Genomic DNA, 22,888 nt, shown 5'->3' on the forward strand with positions numbered 1-22,888 from the left:
TTTATGTTTGTAATTATGTGATTTTTAAAATGTTGTCAGCCACTTTGAGCATGGTTTAAACTATGAGGTGGCATATCAGTTTGAACGTTCATACTTACTGTCCAGTTGTTGTCCTTCCCTGAAAGACTTCAGTGCAGAATCATAGTCTTTCATATGGTATTCACCTACCCTGATGTACACGTAAGAGGAGAAAATGCCAATATTTGTTAAGCAGGATCTACCAACATTATAAAATTCAGTAATTGATTGACAATTCACTCCTATTAATGCAGAGGAACAGTCAAACCTTATAAACATTTCAATTATTTAATAATTAAAAGAATCCTTAGTTTTACTTGGTCTGTGACTTGAATGTGACTTGAATGAACTTGTATTAAATTGCTACGGAAATCATAAATAGGTCCAGGTAAATATTCTAAATATTTATCCAAAAGTACTATTTTGAGAATAGAATACACTTCCAATTTTGTAAAGCAAGGCCCCAGTTCTCTCCAACCCCCCTACCCATTGCACCCACATTCCACACCATTCCCAAGGAGCAACTTCTCAGGAAGCCACAATGGTGGGGGGAGTGTGTGGCAAAAGTCGGGGGGAGGGCAACTTGTGTGAATGCCAGTGATTCTCCCCATACAAAAGCACCTTTGCAAGAAAGTCAACAAGATCATCACAAAATTGGGAAACTAAAAACACCTGCATATGATTCATAAAATAAACACTCACCCTTGTCTGAGAAAGGCTACAGCATTACTGGCATCAAGTGATAGTGACTTCTTTGCATCTGCAATGGCATCTACAAAAAAAGGTTATTAAATTTCTAAGTATTGCATTATTTCACTCACTATTAAACCACACTAATTCTGTCTTTCCTCAATACTTCACACAGGTTTCCTCATACTAGAATAGTCAGTTAATGGGTGGCAACTACATATATTAGAAATAAAATATAAACAAGCTATTCTAGGAAGAAGGCAAAAGCTGCATCTAAAGTTTTCTGAATCTTATTTAGATTAGTAGTATCAGTTTCAAATATTGAGCTGTTATGACAAACAAGTACAGTACATAATAAATCAGCTAGAAAAGATAGATATGCAACAGTAGTAGTAGTAGTAGTCGTCGTAGTATTTATACTCCACCCATCTGGCTGGGTTGCCCCAGACACTCTGGACGGCTTCCAAAAATTATAAAAGCACAATAAAACTTCAAAAATTAAAAACTTCCCTATACAGAGTTGCCATCAGATGTCTTCTAAAAGCCAAGTAACTGTTTATTTCCTTGACATCTGACGGGAGGGCATTCCACAGGGTGGGCTTGACTACTGAGAAGGCCCTCTTCCTAGTTCCCTGTAACCTCACTTCTTGCAGTAAGGGAACAACCAGAAGACCCTCAGAGCTGGACCTCATTATCTGGGCTGGATGATGTGGGTGGAGATACTTCAGGCATACAGGGCTGAGGCCATTTAGGGCTTTAAGGTCAGCACCAACATTGTGAATTGTGCTCAGAAACGTACTGGGAGCCAGTATTGATCCTTTAGGGCCAGTGTTATGGTCCCAGTGGCTGCTCCCAGTCACCAGCCTGGTAACTACATTCTGGATTAGTTGTAGTTTCCATGTCACCTTCAAAGGTAGCCCCATGTAGAGCACAGTAGTTCAAGCGGGAGATACCCAGAGCATTACCACTCTGGCGAGACAGCCTGCGGGCAGGAAGAGTCTCAGCCAGTGTACCAGACAGAGCTGGTAGACAGCCGCCCTGGACACAGAGTTGACCCATGCCTCCATGGACAACTGTGAGTCCAAAATGACTCCCAGGCTGTGCACCTGGTCCTTCAGGACCAGGGAATACCCCACACCTGCTTGCTCTGTCTCTCAGAACCACTAATTCCATCCACTGGCTGCCATCCACCCCGTAACCCCCTCCAGATATCCACACAAGAAGTTCACATCCACACAAGAAGTTCACTGGTTCCGATTTAAACAAGAGGTCGAGCTTGGTATAGTCTGCATACTGGTGAACACAAGAATGGGCCTTTTCCCCATTTGTGGAATGCTGTCCTCAGGAAGGTTCGTCTGGTGCCCTCGTTATACACCTTTAGGTGCCAGGTGAAAACTCTTTAACCAGGCCTTTGGTTGATTGACATACAATCTGCTTTTAAAATGTGTTGGAGAAGGGGGATTATTGGGTTGTTCTTGTTCTTGTTTTTATTTTTATTATGTCTTTCATGTTTCTATATTGTGATTTTATGTTGTGAACCGCCCTGCTACCTGTGGGTGTAGGGCAGTATGCAAATTTTAATATTAATAAAATAATAAAAAGCGCAGATGGCTGCCACCCACCTAATTCCCCTATGCCATGCCTAATTAACAGTAAAAGAACACAGACAATACAATGGGCAGATCCAACCACTTCCTCCCCATCTCTCGCCCAGTGATTCTTTATCACACCCGCTAGAGAGGCTCTCGCCATGAGTGGGTCAGGTGGCTGTGGCCTGCATCCAACCCTCGACACACAACTGGTTTCCCCCCTGTGCTGAGATCATCACTGGTTTACACAACAGGGGCTTACCCCATTCACCACAATGAAATTCTCATTGTTCAGGACACATGAAGAGTTACAGCTGAACTGAGCTTCTTGATGACAAGCCCAAATCTGCTCCAGAAGTTAGAGGACCAGAATGGCATGTAAGCCATAGGGGACCGGAAAGGTGCCAAAAACTGGAGAAACACCATTGATATTGTGAGGGTAGAAATGCCTTCTGCTTGCTTATTACCCAGTTTGGATCCAACCAACGGAATTGATTTTGAAGTAACTATATCTAGCACAGAGGTGTGATGAGGTGAAAATATCAGGCAAAGACACAAACTGTGTGCATTCCAAGCAGTTATTTTGTGAAATACACAAGCAAAGCCTACTGATGTGCTGGCGGGGGAGGGGAGCAAAAAAGAAACGAAAGCCCTGCACTGCAAGGGGTTAGCTAAATGACCCTCAGGGACCCTTCCAACTCTGCAATCCGGCAATTCTTTGACTGTATAAAATCAAATTTTAGACCATCATTAACTCTAAAAACATTTTAGCATTTTGGGATATAACAGCACCAAATAAAGAGATGTTACCATGGTAATTTTGTAGAAGAATGTGAGCAAAAGCTCGTTGACAGTAATTCTCTGCATCATCTGGCTTCTGTTCTAAAGCCGCTGTCAGCTTCTGCAAGTGTAAATGCAGAAATTTAACATGACATTTTCTACAAATCCTTGTGTAGCCCACAGTGAAATGTCTTGCCTGTCAAATCAAAGAGCATCAATTAGTACAATTTTGCTTTGAGAAGAATTACACCAGAAGCAAAATTCTCAAATTCAGAGGATAGGTGCCTATTAGTGAGATAAAAGTGGGGTGCCACGGGGTTCTGTCTTGGGCCCGGTCTTATTCAACATCTTTATCAACGACTTGGATGATGGACTCAAGGGCATCCTGATCAAATTTGCAGATGACACCAAACTGGGAGGGGTGGCTAACACCCCAGAGGACAGGATCACCCTTCAAAACGACCTTGACAGATTAGAGAACTGGGCAAAAACAAACATGATGAATTTTAACAGGGAGAAATGTAAAGTATTGCACTTGGGCAAAAAAAATGAGAGGCACAAATACAAGATGGGTGACACCTGGCTTGAGAGCAGTACATGTGAAAAGGATCTAGGAGTCTTGGTTGACCACAAACTTGACATGAGCCAACAGTGTGACGCGGCAGCTAAAAAAGCCAATGCAATTCTGGGCTGCATCTATAGGAGTATCGCATCTAGATCAAGGGAAGTAATAGTGCCACTGTATTCTGCTCTGGTCAGACCTCACCTGGAGTACTGTGTCCAGTTCTGCTCTGGTCAGACCTCACCTGGAACGTGTCCAGAGGAGGGCAACCAAAATGGTCAAAGGCCTGGAAACGATGCCTTATGAGGAACGGCTAAGGGAGCTGGGCATGTTTAGCCTGGAGAAGAGGAGGTTAAGGGTGATATGATAGCCATGTTCAAATATATAAAAGGATGTCACATAGAGGAGGGAGAAAGGTTGTTTTCTGCTGCTCCAGAGAAGCGGACATGGAGCAATGGATCCAAACTACAAGAAAGAAGATTCCACCTAAACATTCGGAAGAACTTCCTGACAGTAAGAGCTGTTCGACAGTGGAATTTGCTGCCAAGGAGTGTGGTGGAGTCTCCTTTTTTGGAGGTCTTTAAGCAGAGGCTTGACAACCATATGTCAGGAGTGCTCTGATGGTGTTTCCTGCTTGGCAGGGGGTTGGACTCGATGGCCCTTGTGGTCTCTTCCAACTCTATGATTCTATGAAAAGCATCACAGTATACGCCAAGGCGTAAACAGCATTTTAGTCAAGAAACTGTATCTAGAATGAAGGTAAAAATTATTTACTGAATGTGTAATGTTGTGACATCTATTTATTACTGTGCAACTGTTCTGATTTCTCAGTATACACACAAATTTCTCTTTACTATTCAAAGCTAACAGGGTAGGCAACCAATTTCATACCCAATGCGACAGAAGATCAGTTTCACATCCAATGTAACAGCACTGCTCTGAATGAAGTTGCACAGGCACAAGCAACTCCTTGGTGGTCAAAATTCACTTAGGAAGCTTCATGGATAGGAGGGACATACTTAATGGCTCATCCACCAACGCTTCCCCACAGGCAAATCTACTCCAGCCCCTTTCTGTTCCCCACCCGAGTCAGTTACTTAGTGCAAAACAGGGTGCTGCAGCAGTATTTCATTCCCCCCCAAAAAAAAATTATTGGTTTTCTCATATAATGCATAGACATTAACACAAAAGTAAAACATTACACTTGACACAACATAAAACATAACAACAATAAAAACGAAAAAATAAAAAAAAGAATTGTTTCTTCTTGTTTCCTGGTACATTTACAGTGGTACCTCGGGTTAAGAACTTAATTCATTCCGCAAAGAGCAAAATTAATTGTTGTTAATGTAATAACGGAAAATATTGCAATAACTAAGGGTACAAGACAAGGGTGTCCTTTATCACCGTTGTTATTCATATCAGTCCTGGAAGTCTTACTAAGCTCAATAAGAAACAATGAACGGATAAAAGGTGTGTCAGCTGGCCGTAATCAATATAAAGTAAAGGCATTTGCTGATGACTTGGTTATAACGATAGAAGATCCCATAAAGAGTATTAAAGTGGTATTAAAAGAAATAGAAGAATTTGGACAGGTGGCAGGTTTTAAATTGAATAGGAAAAAACCCAAAATAATGGTGAGAAACATAGACCAAGAAATTAGTGAAAGAATACAGCAACAGACTGAGATTGAGGTGGTAAAGAAAGTGAAATATTTAGGGATTGTATTGACTCCCAGAAATATTGACTTGTGTCAAATTATGTACCAGTATGGAATAAAGTTAAACGAGACTTAGAGGTGTGGGGTAGAATGGAATTATCATTTTGGGGAAGAATTACAATGATAAAGATGAGTGTGTTACCAAAAATGCTGTTTTTGTTCCAAGTAATTCCAATAATTAAAGGAGTTGCAATATTTAAAGAGTGGCAAAAATTGATTTCAAGATATATCTGGCAGGGCAAAAAGCCGAGAATAAAATTTAAGTTGTTAACAGATTTAAAAGAGAGGGGAGGCTTTGCCCTGCCAGATATGAGATTATATTATGAAGCATCGTGCATATGTTGGTTGAAAGAATGGATGAAATTAGAAAATACAGATTTGTTGGATCTGGAAGGATATAATAATAGATTCGGTTGGCACGCATATTTATGGTATGAAAAAAACCGAGTGCATAAAGGTTTCGAAAATCATATTATTAGAGTATCTCTGATTGAGGTATGGGGTAGGTACAAAAACCTACTTGAACCAAAAATACCACACTGGTTATCCCCATTAGAGGTGATGAGTGTTAAAAAGATCAATATGACTGGGAGGTGGATAACATATGGGAGTTTAATTGAGAAAGAGGGAAGTAAGTGGAAAATGAAACCATATGAAGAAGTGAAAGAATATGTAAACGATTGGCTGCATTACTTTCAGATTAATGCAATGTTTAGAAAAGAGGTTGCAGAAAGAGGCTATTTTGAAAAAGAATCTAGGTTTCAACGAGAAGTATTGAATAACGAAGTTAAAAATTTATCTATGATGTATAAATTATTATTAGAATGGCATTTGAAGGATGAAGAGGTTAAATCAGTTATGATTCAATGGGCCAAAGACTTTGGATATAACATTCAATTTGTTTGGATAAAATTGTGGAAGGAAGGGATGAGATTTACAGCATGTACCACAATTAAAGAAAATGTTATGAAAATGATATATCGATGGTATATAACACCAGTTAAATTAAGTAAGATGTATAAGGTGAGTAATAAATGTTGGAAATGTAAGGAGAAAGAAGGGACATTTTATCATATGTGGTGGGAATGTAAAAAAATGAAGTGCTTCTGGGAAATGATATATGAGATAAAAAAAATACTGAAATACACATTTGTTAAAAAACCAGAAGCATTTCTATTAGGAATATTGTTGTTGTTTAGTCGTTTAGTCGTGTCCGACTCTTCGTGACCCCATGGACCAGAGCACGCCAGGCACTTCTGTCCTCCACTGCCTCCCGCAGTTTGATCAAACTCATGCTAGTAGCTTCAAGAACACCATCCAACCATCTCATTCTCTGTCGTCCCCTTCTCCTTGTGCCCTCCATCTTTCCCAACATCAGGGTCTTTTCCAGGGAGTCCTCTCTTCTCATGAGGTGGCCAAAGTATTGGAGCCTCAGCTTCACGATCTGTCCTTCCAGTGAGCACTCAGGGCTGATTTCCTTCAGAATGGAGAGGTTTGATCTTCTTGCAGTCCATGGGACTCTCAAGAGTCTCCTCCAGCAGCATAATTCAAAAGCATCAATTCTTCGGCGATCAGCCTTCTTTATGGTCCAGCTCTCACTTCCATACATCACTACTGGGAAAACCATGGCTTTTACTATACGGACCTTTGTTGGCAAGGTGATGTCTCTGCTTTTTAAGATGTTGTCTAGGCTTGCCATCGCCTTTCTCCCAAGGAGCAGGCGTCTTTTAATTTCGTGACTGCTGTCACCATCTGCACTGATCATGGAGCCCAAGAAAGTAAAATCTCTCACTGCCTCCAGTTCTTCCCCATCTATTTGCCAGGAGGTGATGGGCCCAGTGGCCATTATCTTCGTTTTTTTGATGTTGAACTTCAGACCATATTTTGCGCTCTCCTCTTTCACCCTCATTAAAAGGTTCTTTAATTCCTCTTCACTTTCTGCCATCAAGGTTGTGTCATCTGCATATCTGAGGTTGTTGATATTTCTTCCGGCAATCTTAATTCCGGCTTGGGATTCATCCAGCCCAGCCTTTCGCATGATGAATTCTGCATATAAGTTAAATAAGCAGGGAGACAATATACAGCCTTGCCGTACTCCTTTCCCAATTTGGAACCAATCAGTTGTTCCATATCCAGTTCTAACTGTAGCTTCTTGTCCCACATAGAGATTTCGCAGGAGACAGATGAGGTGATCAGGCACTCCCATTTCTTTAAGAACTTGCCATAGTTTGCTGTGGTCAACACAGTCAAAGGCTTTTGCATAGTCAATGAAGCAGAAGTAGATGTCTTTCTGGAACTCTCTAGCTTTCTCCATAATCCAGCGCATGTTTGCAATTTGGTCTCTGGTTCCTATTAGGTGGTGAAATAAAAAGGAACGATCAGAAAGTATTTCTGTATGCCATAGAATCATAGAATCATAGAGTTGGAAGAGACCACAAGGGCCATCGAGTCCAACCCCCTGCCAAGCAGGAAACACCATCAGAGCACTCCTGACATATGGTTGTCAAGCCTCTGCTTAAAGACCTCCAAAGTAGGAGACTCCACCACACTCCTTGGCAGCAAATTCCACTGTCGAACAGCTCTTACTGTCAGGAAGTTCTTCCGAATGTTTAGGTGGAATCTTCTTTCTTGTAGTTTGGATCCATTGCTCCGTGTCCGCTTCTCTGAAGCAGCAGAAAACAACCTTTCTCCCTCCTCTATGTGACATCCTTTTATATATTTGAACATGGCTATCATATCACCCCTTAACCTCCTCTTCTCCAGGCTAAACATGCCCAGCTCCCTTAGCCGTTCCTCATAAGGCATCATTTCCAGGCCTTTGACCATTTTGGTTGCCCTCCTCTGGACACGTTCCAGTTTGTCAGTGTCCTTCTTGAATTGTGGTGCCCAGAACTGGACACAGTACTCCAGGTGTGGTCTGACCAGAGCAGAATACAGTGGCACTATTACTTCCCTTGATCTAGATGCTATACTCCTATTGATGCAGCCCAGAATTGCATTGGCTTTTTTAGCTGCCGCGTCACACTGTTGGCTCATGTCAAGTTTGTGGTCAACCAAGACTCCTAGATCCTTTTCACATGTACTGCTCTCAAGCCAGGTGTCACCCATCTTGTATTTGTGCCTCTCATTTTTTTTTGCCCAAGTGCAATACTTTACATTTCTCCCTGTTAAAATTCATCTTGTTTGCTTTGGCCCAGTTCTCTAATCTGTCAAGGTCGTTTTGAAGTGTGATCCTGTCCTCTGGGGTGTTAGCCACCCCTCCCAGTTTGGTGTCATCTGCAAATTTGATCAGGATGCCCTTGAGTCCATCATCCAAGTCGTGGATAAAGATGTTGAATAAGACCGGGCCCAAGACAGAACCCTGTGGCACCCCACTAGTCACTCTTCTCCAGGATGAAGAGGAACCATTGGGTTCGGGCAGTCAGCCAGTTACAAATCCACTGAGTGGTAGCATAGTCAAGACCGCATTTTACCAGCTTCTTTACAAGAATATCATGGGGCACCTTGTCAAATGCCTTGCTGAAATCAAGGTAGGCTACATCCACTGCGTTCCCTTCATCTACCAGGCTTGTAATTCCTTTGTTGACAAGGTGATGTCTCTGCTTTTTAAGATGTTGTCTAGGTTTGCCATCGCCTTTCTCCCAAAGAGCAGGCGTCTTTTAATTTCGTGACTGCTGTCACCATCTGCAGTGATCATGGAGCCCAAAAAAGTAAAATCTCTCACTGACTCCATTTCTTCCCCTTCTATTTGCCAGGAGGTGATGGGACCAGTGGCCATGATCTTCTTTTTTTGATGTTGAGCTCCAGACCATATTTTGCGCTCTCCTCTTTCACCCTCATTAAAAGGTTCTTTAATTCCTCCTCACTTTCTGCCATCAAGGTTGTGTCATCTGCATATCTGAGGCTGTTGATATTTCTTCCGGCAATCTTAATTCCGGTTTGGGATTCATCCAGCCCAGCCTTTCGCATGATGAATTCTGCATTTAAGTTAAATAAGCAGGGAGACAATATACAACCTTCTCTTGCTCCTTTCCCAATTTTGAACCAATCAGTTGTTCTATATCCAGTTCTAACTGTAGCTTCTTGTCCCACATAGAGATTTCTCAGGAGACAGATGCGGTGATCAGGCACTCCCATTTCTTTAAGAACTTGCCATAGTTTGCTGTGGGCGACACAGTCTGTTTTTAACCTGAAACTGTTCTTAACCTGAAGCACCACTTTAGTTAATGGGGCCTTCCGCTGCTGCTGCCGCCGCACAATTTCTGTTCTCATCCTGAAGCAAAGTTCTTAACCCGAGGTACTATTTCTGGGTTAGTGGAGTCTGTAACCTGAAGCGTATACAACCTGAAGCGTATGTAACCCGAGGTACCACTGTACATTGCTATAAGACTTCCTCAACACCTTCCAATCTAAATTTCATTATATCACATATTTAGCAGTTTCCAATTTCATATTTATACCACCAATATATTCTTTCAGTTACAAACTTCTTATCTTTCCTTCCTGTTCCACAGCAGTATTTCAGATGAAGGGTGATATACAAATTTAATTAATAAATAAAATAATAATCTTCCTAAGTGTTCCCTGTTTTCCCATTATCTTGGATAGTGCAGGTTTAGTAACAAGAATTTGCTGAGAATCAAATCAATTTTTATTCTCAAGCTCAATTTTGTTTCATCTCTCACAGGTAAATGGTAAAGGATGTCTGGACCCCACAAAGGTGACTGTGGGGTTGCGGTGCTCATCTTACTTTTCAGGCTAAGGGAGTCGACGTTTGTCCACAAACAGGGTCATGTGACCAGCATGACTAAACCACTTCTGGTGCATGGAGGGCCATGACAAGTGCCAGAGCACATGGAAACATTGTTTCTCACAAAAAATGCATCTATAGAACAGCTAAAAATAATTGGGAAACTGATTTTTTAGCACTGCAGTGAAGCCAAGTAATTTTGTTCAAGTAGAAATGGCAAAAGGAGCATTTAAAGTTGGCATTAAAAAAGTTTAGGAACACAATTTTTGCCTAGAATTCTTAAGTACATAACGGCAGACAAGTTTGTTTCAATTAGAAAAGTCCTAGGGTAACATTTAAAGCCCCCCAGATGTTGGGAGGCTGTGAGCAGCTCTATAAACTGCTATGATACAAGGGTACAACCAACACAATGGACTCTGGAACAATCAGGAATTTAAACATCATTAAAATAATGTTTAGGAGATAGTAGGATGGTGCATTCTAATGCCATTCAATGAGTGCTAGTGAGAAAATGGATTAAGTTTAGGTTAGTAATGGCCCATAGAATTTCTCTGGCAATGTCATTTTTCCACTGAAACATTTTCTAAGTGATAATATATTGTGACATCATTTTCTAGAAAACTAGAGGAACATACACAATTTGTGAGGGGACTGAAAGATGTGAGAATTAGTTTCAGTGACAGCAAAGGATCTAGAAACCTATATATGAGTTTTGGCTAATAAAAAGCTTAAATAAATCTGCAAGGACTAACGGTATCATATAGGTCACAAACTAAACTTGAGATAATGCTGGGAAACTACAATTCTCAGAAAGGATTGCTATCTAGAGTATAATGCAATCCTTTGAGTGTCAAGAATAAGAGACAGGAGCAAAAGAAGGTGGAAATAATATTCAAAGATAAGAGACAGATGGAGGAAGAATGTGGGGGCAAAAGAAAACTCGTATAAGCTGATTCATCTATTGCAGGCAACTTAGTTGACTGTACCATTCATGTTGCGAGGGGGCAGGGGGGACTGAGATTTGTGTGAGGCTGGAGCTGGGGAAATGGTGGAGGCAGCAAGGAGAAGCAGGCGGGCAAGGGAGCTGGGGAAATGAGAAGCAGGCGGGCAAGGGAGCTGGGGAAATGAGAAGCAGGCGGGCAAGGGAGCTGGGGAGTGGTATGTGCTGTCTCTGACAGAAGGCGGGATCAGGACCAGCAACAGCATCAGCTGCTCGGTTCCCCTGGGTGGGGGATCAGGGAGGATTGGGATGCAACAGCTGCGTGGCTCCCTTTGACGGGGGGGGGGGAGATGGAGAGAGAGAGCTGCTTAAGGGGGTAGAGAGAAATTAAGAAAGGGCTGGCTTGGGGTGGGGGTGGGGAGAGAAGCCGATTGGCTCCTCAGAAAGAGAACTTTTGCCTCCCTTTCCTCCCCCCCCAACTTAAACTCCCCCCTCCTTAGCCACCTCTTTCCACACACGCACCCTGCGCACACTCCTCGTCCCTTCAATGACAATGGGTAGATCACTGCCAGTTTATGATCCTGGGTAGTAGATCACAGCCTATTTGAAGTTGGACATGCCTGATCTTTTGTATCGTACATCTTTTGCAGTTATAAAGGACATAATCAAAAAGCTCTCCAAGTCGAGTACAAATAAAATAGCAGCAAAAGCACAATTAAAATCCACAAACAAATGTGGGGTTTCAAAAAATATAACTGAGAGCTTGATGCCAGAAATGTGGGTGGAACTTTGCAGTCTTCAGATATACTAGGTGCTTTTGAAAAGATGTAAGTTATCAAGTGCTTGATGTGGGACATGTGGGCGATATAGTCTTCATACATATTTTTGTGGCTATGTATGGCTACAAGAAAAGTTTGGGTTATAACTGTCGCTATTTAGGGAATAGTGAGGTATTAACTTCCCAACTGTCACCTTATTAGGCAAGTTGGATGGTGGATAATAAATGTAAAAGGTAAAGGGGCCCCTGACCAATAGGTCCAGTCGTGGCCGACTCTGGGGTTGCAGCGCTCATCTCACTTTATTGGCCGAGGGAGCCGGCGTACAGCTTCCGGGTCATGTGGCCAGCAGGACTAAGCCGCTTCTGGCGAACCAGAGCAGCGCACGGAAACACTGTTTACCTTCCCACCGGAGCGGTACCTATTTATCTACTTGCACTTTGACGTGCTTTCGAACTGCTAGGCAGGCAGGAGCAGGGAGCGAGCAACAGGAGCTCACCCCGTCGCTGGGATTCGAACCACCGACCTTCTGATTGGCTAGTTTAGATGTATTCAAGTCTCCAGGGCCAGATGAACTGCATCCAAGAGTATTAAAAGAACTGGCAGATGTGATCTCAGAACCACTGGCAGTCATCTTTGAGAATTCCTGGAGAATAGGCGAAGTCCCGGCAGACTGGAGGAGGGCAAATGTTGTCCCTATTTTCAAAAAGGGGAAAAGAGAGGACCCAAATAATTACCGCCCAGTCAGTCTGACATCAATAGCAGGGAAGATTCTGGAGCAGATCATTAAGCAAACAGTCTGTGAGCACCTAGAAAGGAATGCTGTGATCACCAATAGTCAGCATGGATTTCTGAAAAATAAGTCATGTCAGACTAACCTGATCTCGTTTTTTGACAGAATTACAAGCCTGGTAGATGAAGGGAACGCAGTGGATGTAGCCTACCTTGATTTCAGCAAGGCATTTGACAAGGTGCCCCATAATATTCTTGTAAAGAAGCTGGTAAAATGCGGTCCTGACTATGCTACCACTCAGTGGATTTGTAACTGGCTGACTGACCGAACCCAAAGGGTGCTCATCAATGGTTCCTCTTCATCCTGGAGAAGAGTGACTAGTGGGGTGCCACAGGGTTCTGTCTTGGGCCCGGTCTTATTCAACATCTTTATCAACGACTTGGATGATGGACTCAAGGGCATCCTGATCAAATTTGCAGATGACACCAAACTGGGAGGGGTGGCTAACACCCCAGAGGACAGGATCACACTTCAAAACGACCTTGACAGATTAGAGAACTGGGCAAAAATAAACAAGATGAATTTTAACAGGGAGAAATGTAAAGTATTGCACTTGCGCAAAAAAAATGAGAGGCACAAATACAAGATGGGTGACACCTGGCTTGAGAGCAGTACATGTGAAAAGGATCTAGGAGTCTTGGTTGACCACAAACTTGACATGAGCTAACAGTGTGACGCGGCAGCTAAAAAAGCCAATGCAATTCTGGGCTGCATCTATAGGAGTATAGCATCTAGATCAAGGGAAGTAATAGTGCCACTGTATTCTGCTCTGGTCAGACCACACCTGGAGTGCTGTGTCCAGTTCTGGGCACCACAATTCAAGAAGGACACTGACAAACTGGAACGTGTCCAGAGGAGGGCAACCAAAATGGTCAAAGGCCTGGAAACGATGCCTTATGAGGAACGGCTAAGGGAGCTGGGCATGTTTAGCCTGGAGAAGAGGAGGTTAAGGGGTGATATGATAGCCATGTTCAAATATATAAAAGGATGTCACATAGAGGAGGGAGAAAGGTTGTTTTCTGCTGCTCCGGAGAAGCGGACACGGAGCAATGGATCCAAACTACAAGAAAGAAGATTCCACCTAAACATTAGGAAGAACTTCCTGACAGTAAGAGCTGTTCGACAGTGGAATTTGCTGCCAAGGAGTGTGGTGGAGTCTCCTTCTTTGGAGGTCTTTAAGCAGAGGCTTGACAACCATATGTCAGGAGTGCTCTGATGGTGTTTCCTGCTTGGCAGGGGGTTGGACTCGATGGCCCTTGTGGTCTCTTCCAACTCTATGGTTCTATGATTCTATGATTCTATGAAATCGTTGGCTCAGTGGTTTAACCCACAGTGCCACCTGATAATAAATGTAGTAGATGATAAATGGAGCAACATGATTCTAATATGTTGGGTTTTGCCTGGATTTTAGTGACACTGAAAAATAATAATAAATTATTACCCCTCAGAGAATTGTAACATGGAATTTGGCAGAGTCCTGGGGCCAGATTGCACTAACTCGGCACAACAGCAGAAGTCAGAGCAAGGGCTCCTGTTCCTGCAAGAGGGCTTTCCCTGCCTCTCTCCATCCCCCAAATCCACTCTAGAGTGTTGGGAGAACCCCCAGAACTGCACACAGGGGGAGAAGAAAGCAGGTTGATTCATCTGGCAAGCACTGTTGAGTTCCTCCCTTGATATTTATGATCTCATTCTTTAAAATGCTTTTGGGGGAAGAGGTTACTTCCAAAAACTCATTGTAACAGTGGGAGTAGTTTTCATGGTATCTTTAGTATATTTTGGGGCTACTACCAGGTTTAGTGCCTTGCACATGTGTGCAATCATATGTCGTTTGGACGTGCCTAAAACAGGAGTTGCCTATACTAAAATAAGATTATTAGTTTAATGGGTTATTAGAATAACTGTGTCATTTAATATAATGCTCTTCTGAAGCTGCTCAAGGGGGTGGGAATTGGAAGTACAGTGGCACCACGCTTCAGGTTACAGACTCCGCTAATCCAGAAATAGTACCTCGGGTTAAGAACTTTGCCTCAGGATGAGAACAGAAATTGCGTGGTGGCAGCGTGGCACCCCATTAGCTAAAGGGGTGCCTCAGGTTAAGAATAGTTTCAGGTTAAGAACGGAGCTCCAGAACAAATTAAGTTCTTAACCTGAGGTACCACTGTACTGTATTACAGTAGTTGCACTCCTAGGTCACTACCTCCTATGAGGTCACTACCAGCAAGTAATATTAGGATTTTGTTGGATGTTGTGGAGTGCCAGCCCCATGACCTTTGACTGTGGGGTCCCACAAGGGTCCATTCTTTCTCCTATGTTATTTAATGTCTATAAAAGCATTCATGTTCTTGAAAATCATGTTCTCGAAGCTACCAGCATGAGTTTGACCAAACTGCAGGAGGCAGTGGAAGACAGGAGTGCCTGGCGTGCTCTGGTCCAGGGGGTCACGAAGAGTCGGACATGACTCAACAACTAAACAACAACAACATAAAAGCATTGGGGGCTGTCATCCAGGATTTTGGATAAGTTCCAATATAAACATATGGGCTTAATACATCAATCAATTTGGAATAGACCAAAAAGGGAGGAGTAGCAGCATCATATGTAAAGATAGTCTACACTCTTGAAGAAATCCATGACCTGATGCATGAAAAGCAAATTGAGAGTTTATGGTACAAATTGTAAGAGAGAGAAACAACAGTGACCTTACTGTGGGGGTCTGCTAAAGACCTCCAAGCCAAACTGAAGACATGGATGACTCCTTCCTAGGGCAGATGACCAAAAAGGAGAAAGATCAGTAGTCATGGGAAACTTCCAACAAATTCCTCCATTGCCTCATTGTCAATTTCATTTCCCAGAAGGTGGAAGAACCAGCAAGGGGATCCTCTATCTTGGACCTGGTCCTCACCAACAGGAAGGATCTGATTGATGCAGTGGAAGCTCGCGAGGAAGGGACCATACAGAGGTAAGGGAAAGCGGAGCCCAGTCGGGCACAGACGCTGGACTTTCGGGAGGGCAATTTCGAGCAGCTGGAGATGCTCCTGGGCGAGACCTGGCGCTCAGAAGCCCCCGAGAGACGCGGGTCCCAGGGGGAGGGGAGGTCCTGAACAGCCGCCGAAGGAGCTGGCGGGTGAGCCGAGACGGGAGACGGGGCGGAGGAAGAAGCGCGGCGGCCTCCCGGCTCTCTCTCTCTCTCTCGCCCGGCCTCCCCCCCCCCCCGCCTGGCGGCGCTCACCTGCGCGGCTCCGGCGGGGTCTCCTTCGACGTCTCCGTCCGGCAGCCTGAGGGGAAAGAGGCTCAGAGTCAGAGGCGGACAGACAGACAGACAGACAGACAGGGGACCCGAGGGGAGCCGGGGGGGGGGGGGACCAGGCCGCTCACCGCAACACGCCCGGCCCCGCCGACTCCGCCATCTTGGCGACGCCACGGAAACTTCGAGAGCGCCAAGAGTTTGGTTCGGTTTTCTTTACGGCAAGGGGAGGGGCGGGGCGTCACGGTGACGCCATCAGCGAGCGCCCTCGCGCGCGCTTAGGAAAGACGCCCGCGCGCCCGCCGCTCGGCTGGAGCGTCAGGGGCGCGAGACGGGCGCGCCGCGGAAGAGGAGGCGCTTCCCTGAGCCGCCTGGGCGGGAAGGGCGGCGAGATCTTCCCCGTCGTGTAAACTTGGCTTCGCTCGTGAAGCTCCCGACCCTCCTCTGGTTCTGGTTCTGAATTTACGGGGCTTCACTTTATGAGCTAATCATTTCGAGGCTTCTCAGGCAAAGCATCCTATATATTTGGCTGAAATCTTGCCTAGCTGTAGAAATTTTCCGTACCTGGAAATTGGAAGGAGGGCGCGAGACCCCCCCCGCCCCCCCCGAGGCACGTGCCCAACTGCCGCAATTGGCTGGTGGCCCAATGGGGAAACTAGAAATTCCGAAGAAATCCCATCGTTGCATCCGTCTCCTCCGTTCCCGTGGCATTTAGGACCCAGGGGAGCCAGGTGTAAGGGGAGCCTTCCCAAGGAGTCATGGGCGTGTCAGACATATCCATGTCCGTCACAATGCCTACCTGCCCCATAGTGGGAAGAAGCCCAGAGACACAAATGGGTGTATCTGACTTGACACAGGGATCTGGAAACGAAATACTCTTATTTGTACTGTGATGGAGTATGTGTGAAAGACTTTGAGTGACTCGGGCATGCCTGGATCTCAGGTTCTACCTGAGACCACACATTTTTCTGGGACATATCTATGATATCTTGATGATGCTTCTGGAAATGTATTTTGGGAATATGGATGTAACCATTGTTTGGGGCTTCTCTCTGCTTCTATGTGGTAGTTTGAAGTGGTATTGCAAAGCCTAATGGCTGCTGGTTTGCTTCTATCTCCTGGCTGAAGTCCCTTGCTTGAGGACCTGAACCTATGGGAGTCAAGGTTAGGCGATTGTGGGGTGCTCCAATGGCTCCCTTATACACCTCTGGAGCTTGAAGTTCTGGCATTTTTTCCTGTCTCATAAAACATCCATTCTCCCATGTTTTTGTTTTAGCTCCATTATATCTGCCAGTAACAGATTCTTTCTGCTTCTTTCCCTTCTAAAATGATTGTTTTTGCAGAAGCCTCCAGTGAGTTGCATGCAGATTGGCTGTACTTTTAAATATATACATTTTTAAAAAAATATCCTTGAGGGTGGGGAGCTAAAAAGAGCCCTACTCCTGCTTCCTTTCGTTTCATTTTTTATTTGTTGTTGTTGTTGTTGTTGTAAGGGTGGTGGGGTGCACTTGCATATCCTGCAAGTGTCCCATTTTAAGTGGGACATTCCAGATCACAGAAGCCAATCCTGGCTTGTGTTTGGATCCTGGAATGGAGCGAGTCAACAGAGCTGATGAGCACCAGACAGCAGGAGAGGAAGGTGTGCCCCTCCTAACGGCCCATTTTGGGGGACGAAAATGTTGGAGGGCATGCACCTGCCAGCCTGTCATATAAAATGACTAGGGAGAGGAGTATAGTTAAGCTTTATTTCACACATCAGCCCTTTATACAATAATCACTTGTTTTGATGTATTACATGTTCTTGTGCTATCTTAAAACACTTACCCAACTCATCATGGCATAAGCTTTTGCAAACTAGAGCCCATTAGACAGATGAAGAGTTATCATCCATTGGCAGCTATATGGAGCCAAATTGCCAGGAGATGCAAGGGGTACCAGCTTAAATGTATACAATTGTATACTTTGTTGCTTCTGCCACAAAAATCACTGCCACAAAAATCACTGCAATGCTTCTGCCACATAAATCACTGCAATGTGGGGAGAAGTAGGAGTGGATGACAGTGCAGAAGAGTCGTCAGTCAACAGTGTGCACACAATACTGGAATATTTTGGAGAGGAGTAAGAAGTCCTGTTGCATGAGCAGGTCACCTGTGAAGTGTTGGATGCAACCTACCAATATTGGGGGATTAAAAAATATTTTTATGCTGAGTGTATTTGATGGCCATATTGGTGAAGATACTTCATTATTTGCTGTACTGTATTTGAATTTATTTACCAAGACTGTTTTATCCTGAACTGTTCTACATGGTAATGTATGCCAAATTTATCTCTTCCAGACTCCTAGATTCACAAACAAAAACATATAAACATGTTGTACTTGATTTATTTTCATAATAAACCAATTAAAATACAAAAGACAAAAAAGGTTCAGAAGGGTTCCAAAATTTAAATTTTTTTAAAATACAAATCCACTCTGTAATATCTGAATACATATAACTTTAGAGCTCTAAACATAATGATCTTATTTGTATCTATAAAATATTGCTCTATGGAAACAAAATTTTGAAAAAGTCTTTGAGAAATTAAATTACATATTTACAATAGAAAACTGTAGTTCTATAGAAACATTCTCAAAATACTTTCATAAATCATACAATTATTTTTTCACCTTCCTACAAAATAATGGGAAATGCATTTTTTAAAGCTTGAATGTTGAAGTGGTCTGAAAAGAATTGCACCTGTAATGATAACTTCAGTTTTGGTGAACAGGGAATACCCAATATATCCGCATTATGAAAACAAAAGCATATTGTAAATTAGTATCTTCTTGGAACGGGAGGTATATTTCATTTTGCACAACGAAATAGTTGCTGCAAAACACAATAAAGGTAAAGGTAAAGGTACCCCTGCCCAAACGGGCCAGTCTTGACAGACTCTGGGGTTTGTGCGCCCATCTCACATCTATTGGCCGGGGGCCAGCGCTGTCCGGGGACACTTCCGGGTCACGTGGCCAGCGTGACAACGCTGCTCTGGCGAGCCAGAGCCGCACACGGAACGCCGTTTACCTTCCCGCTGGTAAGCGGTACCTATTTATCTACTTGCCCCCGGGGGTGCTTTCGAACTGCTAGGTGGGCAGGCGCTGGGACCGAGCAGCGGGAGCGCACCCCGCCGCGGGGATTCGAACCGCCGACCTTTCGATCGGCAAGCCCTAGGCGTTGAGGCTTTAGCCCACAGCGCCACCCGCGTCCCATGCAAAACACAATAGAAACAAGGATATTTCCAACTGTCCGCTTGTTTTCTGTCCATATAAAAACAAAAGTATTTTAATTCACTGGCATTAAACAAATCTTTGGAATTTGCTAAAACAATCACATAGATGGGCGAAAACATATTTGTAGAAATTTATTATTTTCAAGCACTGATTACAGCAATGGTTATATTATGCAAGATAGCAAGATAGACAACACATGAAGTGTATGAAATTAAGATTTTTTGGACAGTGATCTAAAAATGATAAATGCCATATTCCTTCAAGCTTGCATTTTTAAACATTAATATTTTATATCATTTAGCAAACAAAACACTGAAATTAAGTGTATCGTATTACTTCTAAATTAATTTCAGAAATTAAAGTAGCTTTGTAATGCCTGCTTTGGAATCAAATGATACATACATAAACAGCTGATGAAGTCCCATCACACAAAATAAACCTTTACTTGTATGAACTTTGCTCCAACTGTTCACTTTCTTGCTTAATTTGCACAGAAGAGGGAAATCCATTGGAGTTGGATACCACCACCATCAAAGGCTGCTGTTGGAAGCCTTGCTCTGAGTGTTTGCATTCTTCCACTGTGTTATCCTCTGCCTCTGATTTTATCACTCCTTGTATAACAGTTGGTTTTGTTTCTGGAGCTTTAATGACGGAAGTGATCACAGTGTTGGACGGCTGAGCAACAACGTGTGAATTGCTGGGCGTAAAAGTTACCACCGGGGTAGCAGTGCTGAAGGATGGAGAAGAAGCCATGTTGACTGTTCCATTGCAAATGGTCTGCACGTTGCTGGTGAGAACTTGGTGAACCTGAGCAGGACTGAAGACAATGGATGAAGGAGGAGAGACTGGCTTGGGAGACTGCAGCATAATGTTCTCTTTAAGCACAGTCATGGGCTGTGAAGTTGGGATGGCTTGTAGAATAAACTTTTGGGGTGTTGTGGTGGATGTTGGATCTGCGCTGGCTATCACTGTGGTTAGAGGCACTGTCTGGAGTGTTACTGTATGCAGCTGCTGGTGATTCCCTGGAGACACAACAACCGGAACTTGGCTTGGGGCTTGGATAGTCCTGTTAAGAGAGGCAAAAATAATTACATTCCCCCCCCTACTTCTAATGCATTTGTATTATTGTTCTGTTTGAAAGCCACATGACAATGAACTTGCCTTCAGCCTGGAAAGCCAATGCTAAATCCCTAATGAGGACTCACTGGAAAGCACCAAACTCTCAGCCTAAAGCAAACGATGTTGAGGATGAGGAGAAAACTAGAATAGTTGTGAGGAATATGACAAATGAAGAGGACGAGGCTCTTCACACATTAAAACTAAAGCCTGACACAAAACTAAAGTATTAACAAACAAAATATCTTGAAACTTTGTGAACACAATTTAGAAATAAAATCTACTTGTTCATCCAAAATAGAAGTAACTCAGTTGACCACCGTAACTTTCCCCAAATCTGTTCAGTATCAAAATGAGCCCAGAGAGTTCTGCCTGTGCTTCCTCCTCCTCCATCTCAGTTTTGCCCTTGCAGAACTTAGCAGGGAGAAGGAGGACAGGGACAAAGCCAGGAGCAGAGGACTCTGCCTGCCAATTCTTGGCCTCGCTGTCTCCACCCTGCTGCTCCCAATGGGCATCAGACACTGGTGAATTCCAATGAAGGCCTTTTTCATTTCTGCACGGCATAAGCCTGAAGATAGCTGGGAAGCAGGGAGTGGCTGGTGTCAGCTGATATTCAAACAGAGAGCAAATTTAGAGAGTAGGGTTCATTATTGCTCTTCTGGCTGAAAAATGGCCGCATTCTAAAACTTTTCCCATGGCATCACAAAGCTGAAAAAGACCCAGAATCCTCTATTCACATATTCACACTTCTTACCCTAGAAGTTACTTTCTGCAAATACAAGTGAGGGTGGATGTTTAAAATATCCCCATGGCAAAAAAGGCAAATGCAAAAAAATTGCAGAGAGGCATATTTTTGATGCTTTCTTTTTGGAATGGCTAATTGATTCCATTTTTCAAAGGCTATAAAAGACACCTTAAATAAAACAGCAGCAAAAAAGTAGGGAAACACTTCGGCATGACTGTTTATCTTCTTAAAATACCCCCCCCATCAAAAATCCTCCCCAGCTTCAATAACTAACAGTTCCTTTGTTTTGCACAAAGGACTCAAGAAATAGCAAAGTCTGTGTGCCTGGATGTGTTTGTGTTCTGTAAGGAGGAATTTAAAAATAACCCTCAAAATAGGGGGTGTCTTCTGTATTTCTCTCCCTCCTTCTACCCCTTGGTACTCATACATTTCAGCTCCCGGACGACTGAAACCCGGAAGTGAGTGTTCCGGTTTTCAAACGTTCTTTCAGAAGCTGAACGTCCGGCGCAGCTTCCGATTGGCTGCAGGATGCCCCTGCAGCCAATCAGAAGCCACGCCTTGGTTTCTGAATGTTTCAGATGTCGAATGGACTTCCGGAATGCATTCTGTTCAAAAACCAAGGTACGACTGTATTCCATTTTGTTCCATGCCACCCTCCAATACTGCTCCCCTCTCATCCCATTGCCTTGTACTTCAGTCCTCCCTGCTTGTGTCGGCTGTGAAGCACTCTGGAGGCAAGCCCAGCCCAGCCCAACAGAACCACAACACCAAGCATGGCACTTCTAGGCATTGTGAGGCCCCTCAAAACCGGCTGTTGTGCACTAACCATATTCACAGATTTTTATCTCTAATGCCCACTGACCAGCAGTGAAGTCTGTGTGAAAATAAGTAAATAAAAGTTTGCATCTGAAAGCAACAGCCTGTGTTTTGGGCTTTGATTGGAATTGTCCCCACCCCCAAGTTTGGAGGAGGAACAGAATTCCCAAGCCAATGTTTCAGTTATTCAGTGCAACTTGTTTTTTGTTGTGAGGTGAGCACCATAACCCCAATATTATAGTTTTGAGGGAACAATGACTAATTTTCAAATTTTTTCTTGTAGCCACCGGGTTCTGGACTACATATGTGCCAAATTCTAAATTTCTGGGTGCCTTGGATGTACATTAACCATTTGAGAGAGAAGTGCAAATTTGCCCTCCACTTTTAGGTATCTTATTTTCACATCTTCCTAGTGTCCTGGTCTATGCATGACAAGCCAGATGCAGTCCTATCTGGCCTGCTAACCACCCATTTAGACTTTTGCAATGGGTTAGACATGGAGCCAACTTTTAAAAAGCACTGAAAATTGCCGTTGGTCCAGAATATGCTCCCAAGATTATTTTGGCCACATTACATCCCAGCTCTGCCAGCTGCACTGGATCCCAGTTAAGTTTCTGGGCTCAATTTAAAGTGATGCTTGCATACGTTTAAAGCTCTTAACAACTTTAAAGGCCAAGTTACTTTTTAAAAAAATATATTTTCTCTGATCCTTAACATCCTCATCAGAGGAGCCCTTGGCAAACAAAGTGAGGTGGGTGGCTCCTAGGAAGAAGGCCTTTGTGGTGGTGGCATCCTGTCAATGTAGCACCCGTCCATCTTTTTAAAATTATAGGCTTCTCCAATCAGGGTTTGTGATTTATTTTATATGCATGTTCTTAATTGCTGTACTTATTCATCCTTCAATAATAACTTTTATCATTTGTATCATCATATTTAGTATTGTATTTTATTCCTTTAATTTTTGGTGAGCCACCCAGAAGGTATATGTCATTGCACAGTGTGGAGGAATGAAGGCACACGTCTGTCTTGGAACAGACTTTCAAAGTTCAAAGCCTTGTGCTGTTGTGGACCTGTTTAG

The 22,888-nt window shown here is 43.5% G+C and overlaps 3 protein-coding genes across 6 annotated transcripts in view; all 3 read right to left on the bottom strand.

Annotated features, from left to right (window-relative positions):
• Positions 1-16,134, bottom strand: part of SUGT1 (SGT1 homolog, MIS12 kinetochore complex assembly cochaperone) — a 49,724-nt gene extending 33,590 nt beyond the window's left edge. Inside the window, exons 1-5 of the mRNA XM_082234623.1 lie at positions 15,994-16,134; positions 15,848-15,893; positions 3,108-3,198; positions 721-790; positions 99-169 (exon numbers count right to left, since the gene is read on the bottom strand). Of these exons, the coding sequence (XP_082090749.1) occupies positions 99-169; positions 721-790; positions 3,108-3,198; positions 15,848-15,893; positions 15,994-16,025 (310 nt within the window). The 5' untranslated portion in view covers positions 16,026-16,134. The remainder of the gene's footprint in view (positions 1-98; positions 170-720; positions 791-3,107; positions 3,199-15,847; positions 15,894-15,993) is intronic.
• LOC309539254 (uncharacterized protein) overlaps positions 1-22,888 on the bottom strand; it is a gene marked incomplete at its 3' end in the record, with an annotated part of 159,514 nt that overhangs the window by 90,806 nt on the left and 45,820 nt on the right. The window lies entirely within an intron of this gene.
• ELF1 (E74 like ETS transcription factor 1) overlaps positions 19,240-22,888 on the bottom strand; it is an 81,783-nt gene continuing 78,134 nt past the window's right edge. For all 4 annotated transcript variants that reach the window (XM_082234438.1, XM_082234441.1, XM_082234439.1 and 1 more), the window contains one exon: positions 19,240-20,199. In XM_082234438.1, the coding sequence (XP_082090564.1) occupies positions 19,575-20,199 (625 nt within the window). In that variant the 3' untranslated portion in view covers positions 19,240-19,574. The remainder of the gene's footprint in view (positions 20,200-22,888) is intronic.

This window comes from Podarcis vaucheri, assembly GCF_965113315.1.
Source record: "Podarcis vaucheri genome assembly, chromosome: 8".
NCBI classification, from domain to species: Eukaryota; Metazoa; Chordata; class Lepidosauria; order Squamata; family Lacertidae; genus Podarcis; species Podarcis vaucheri.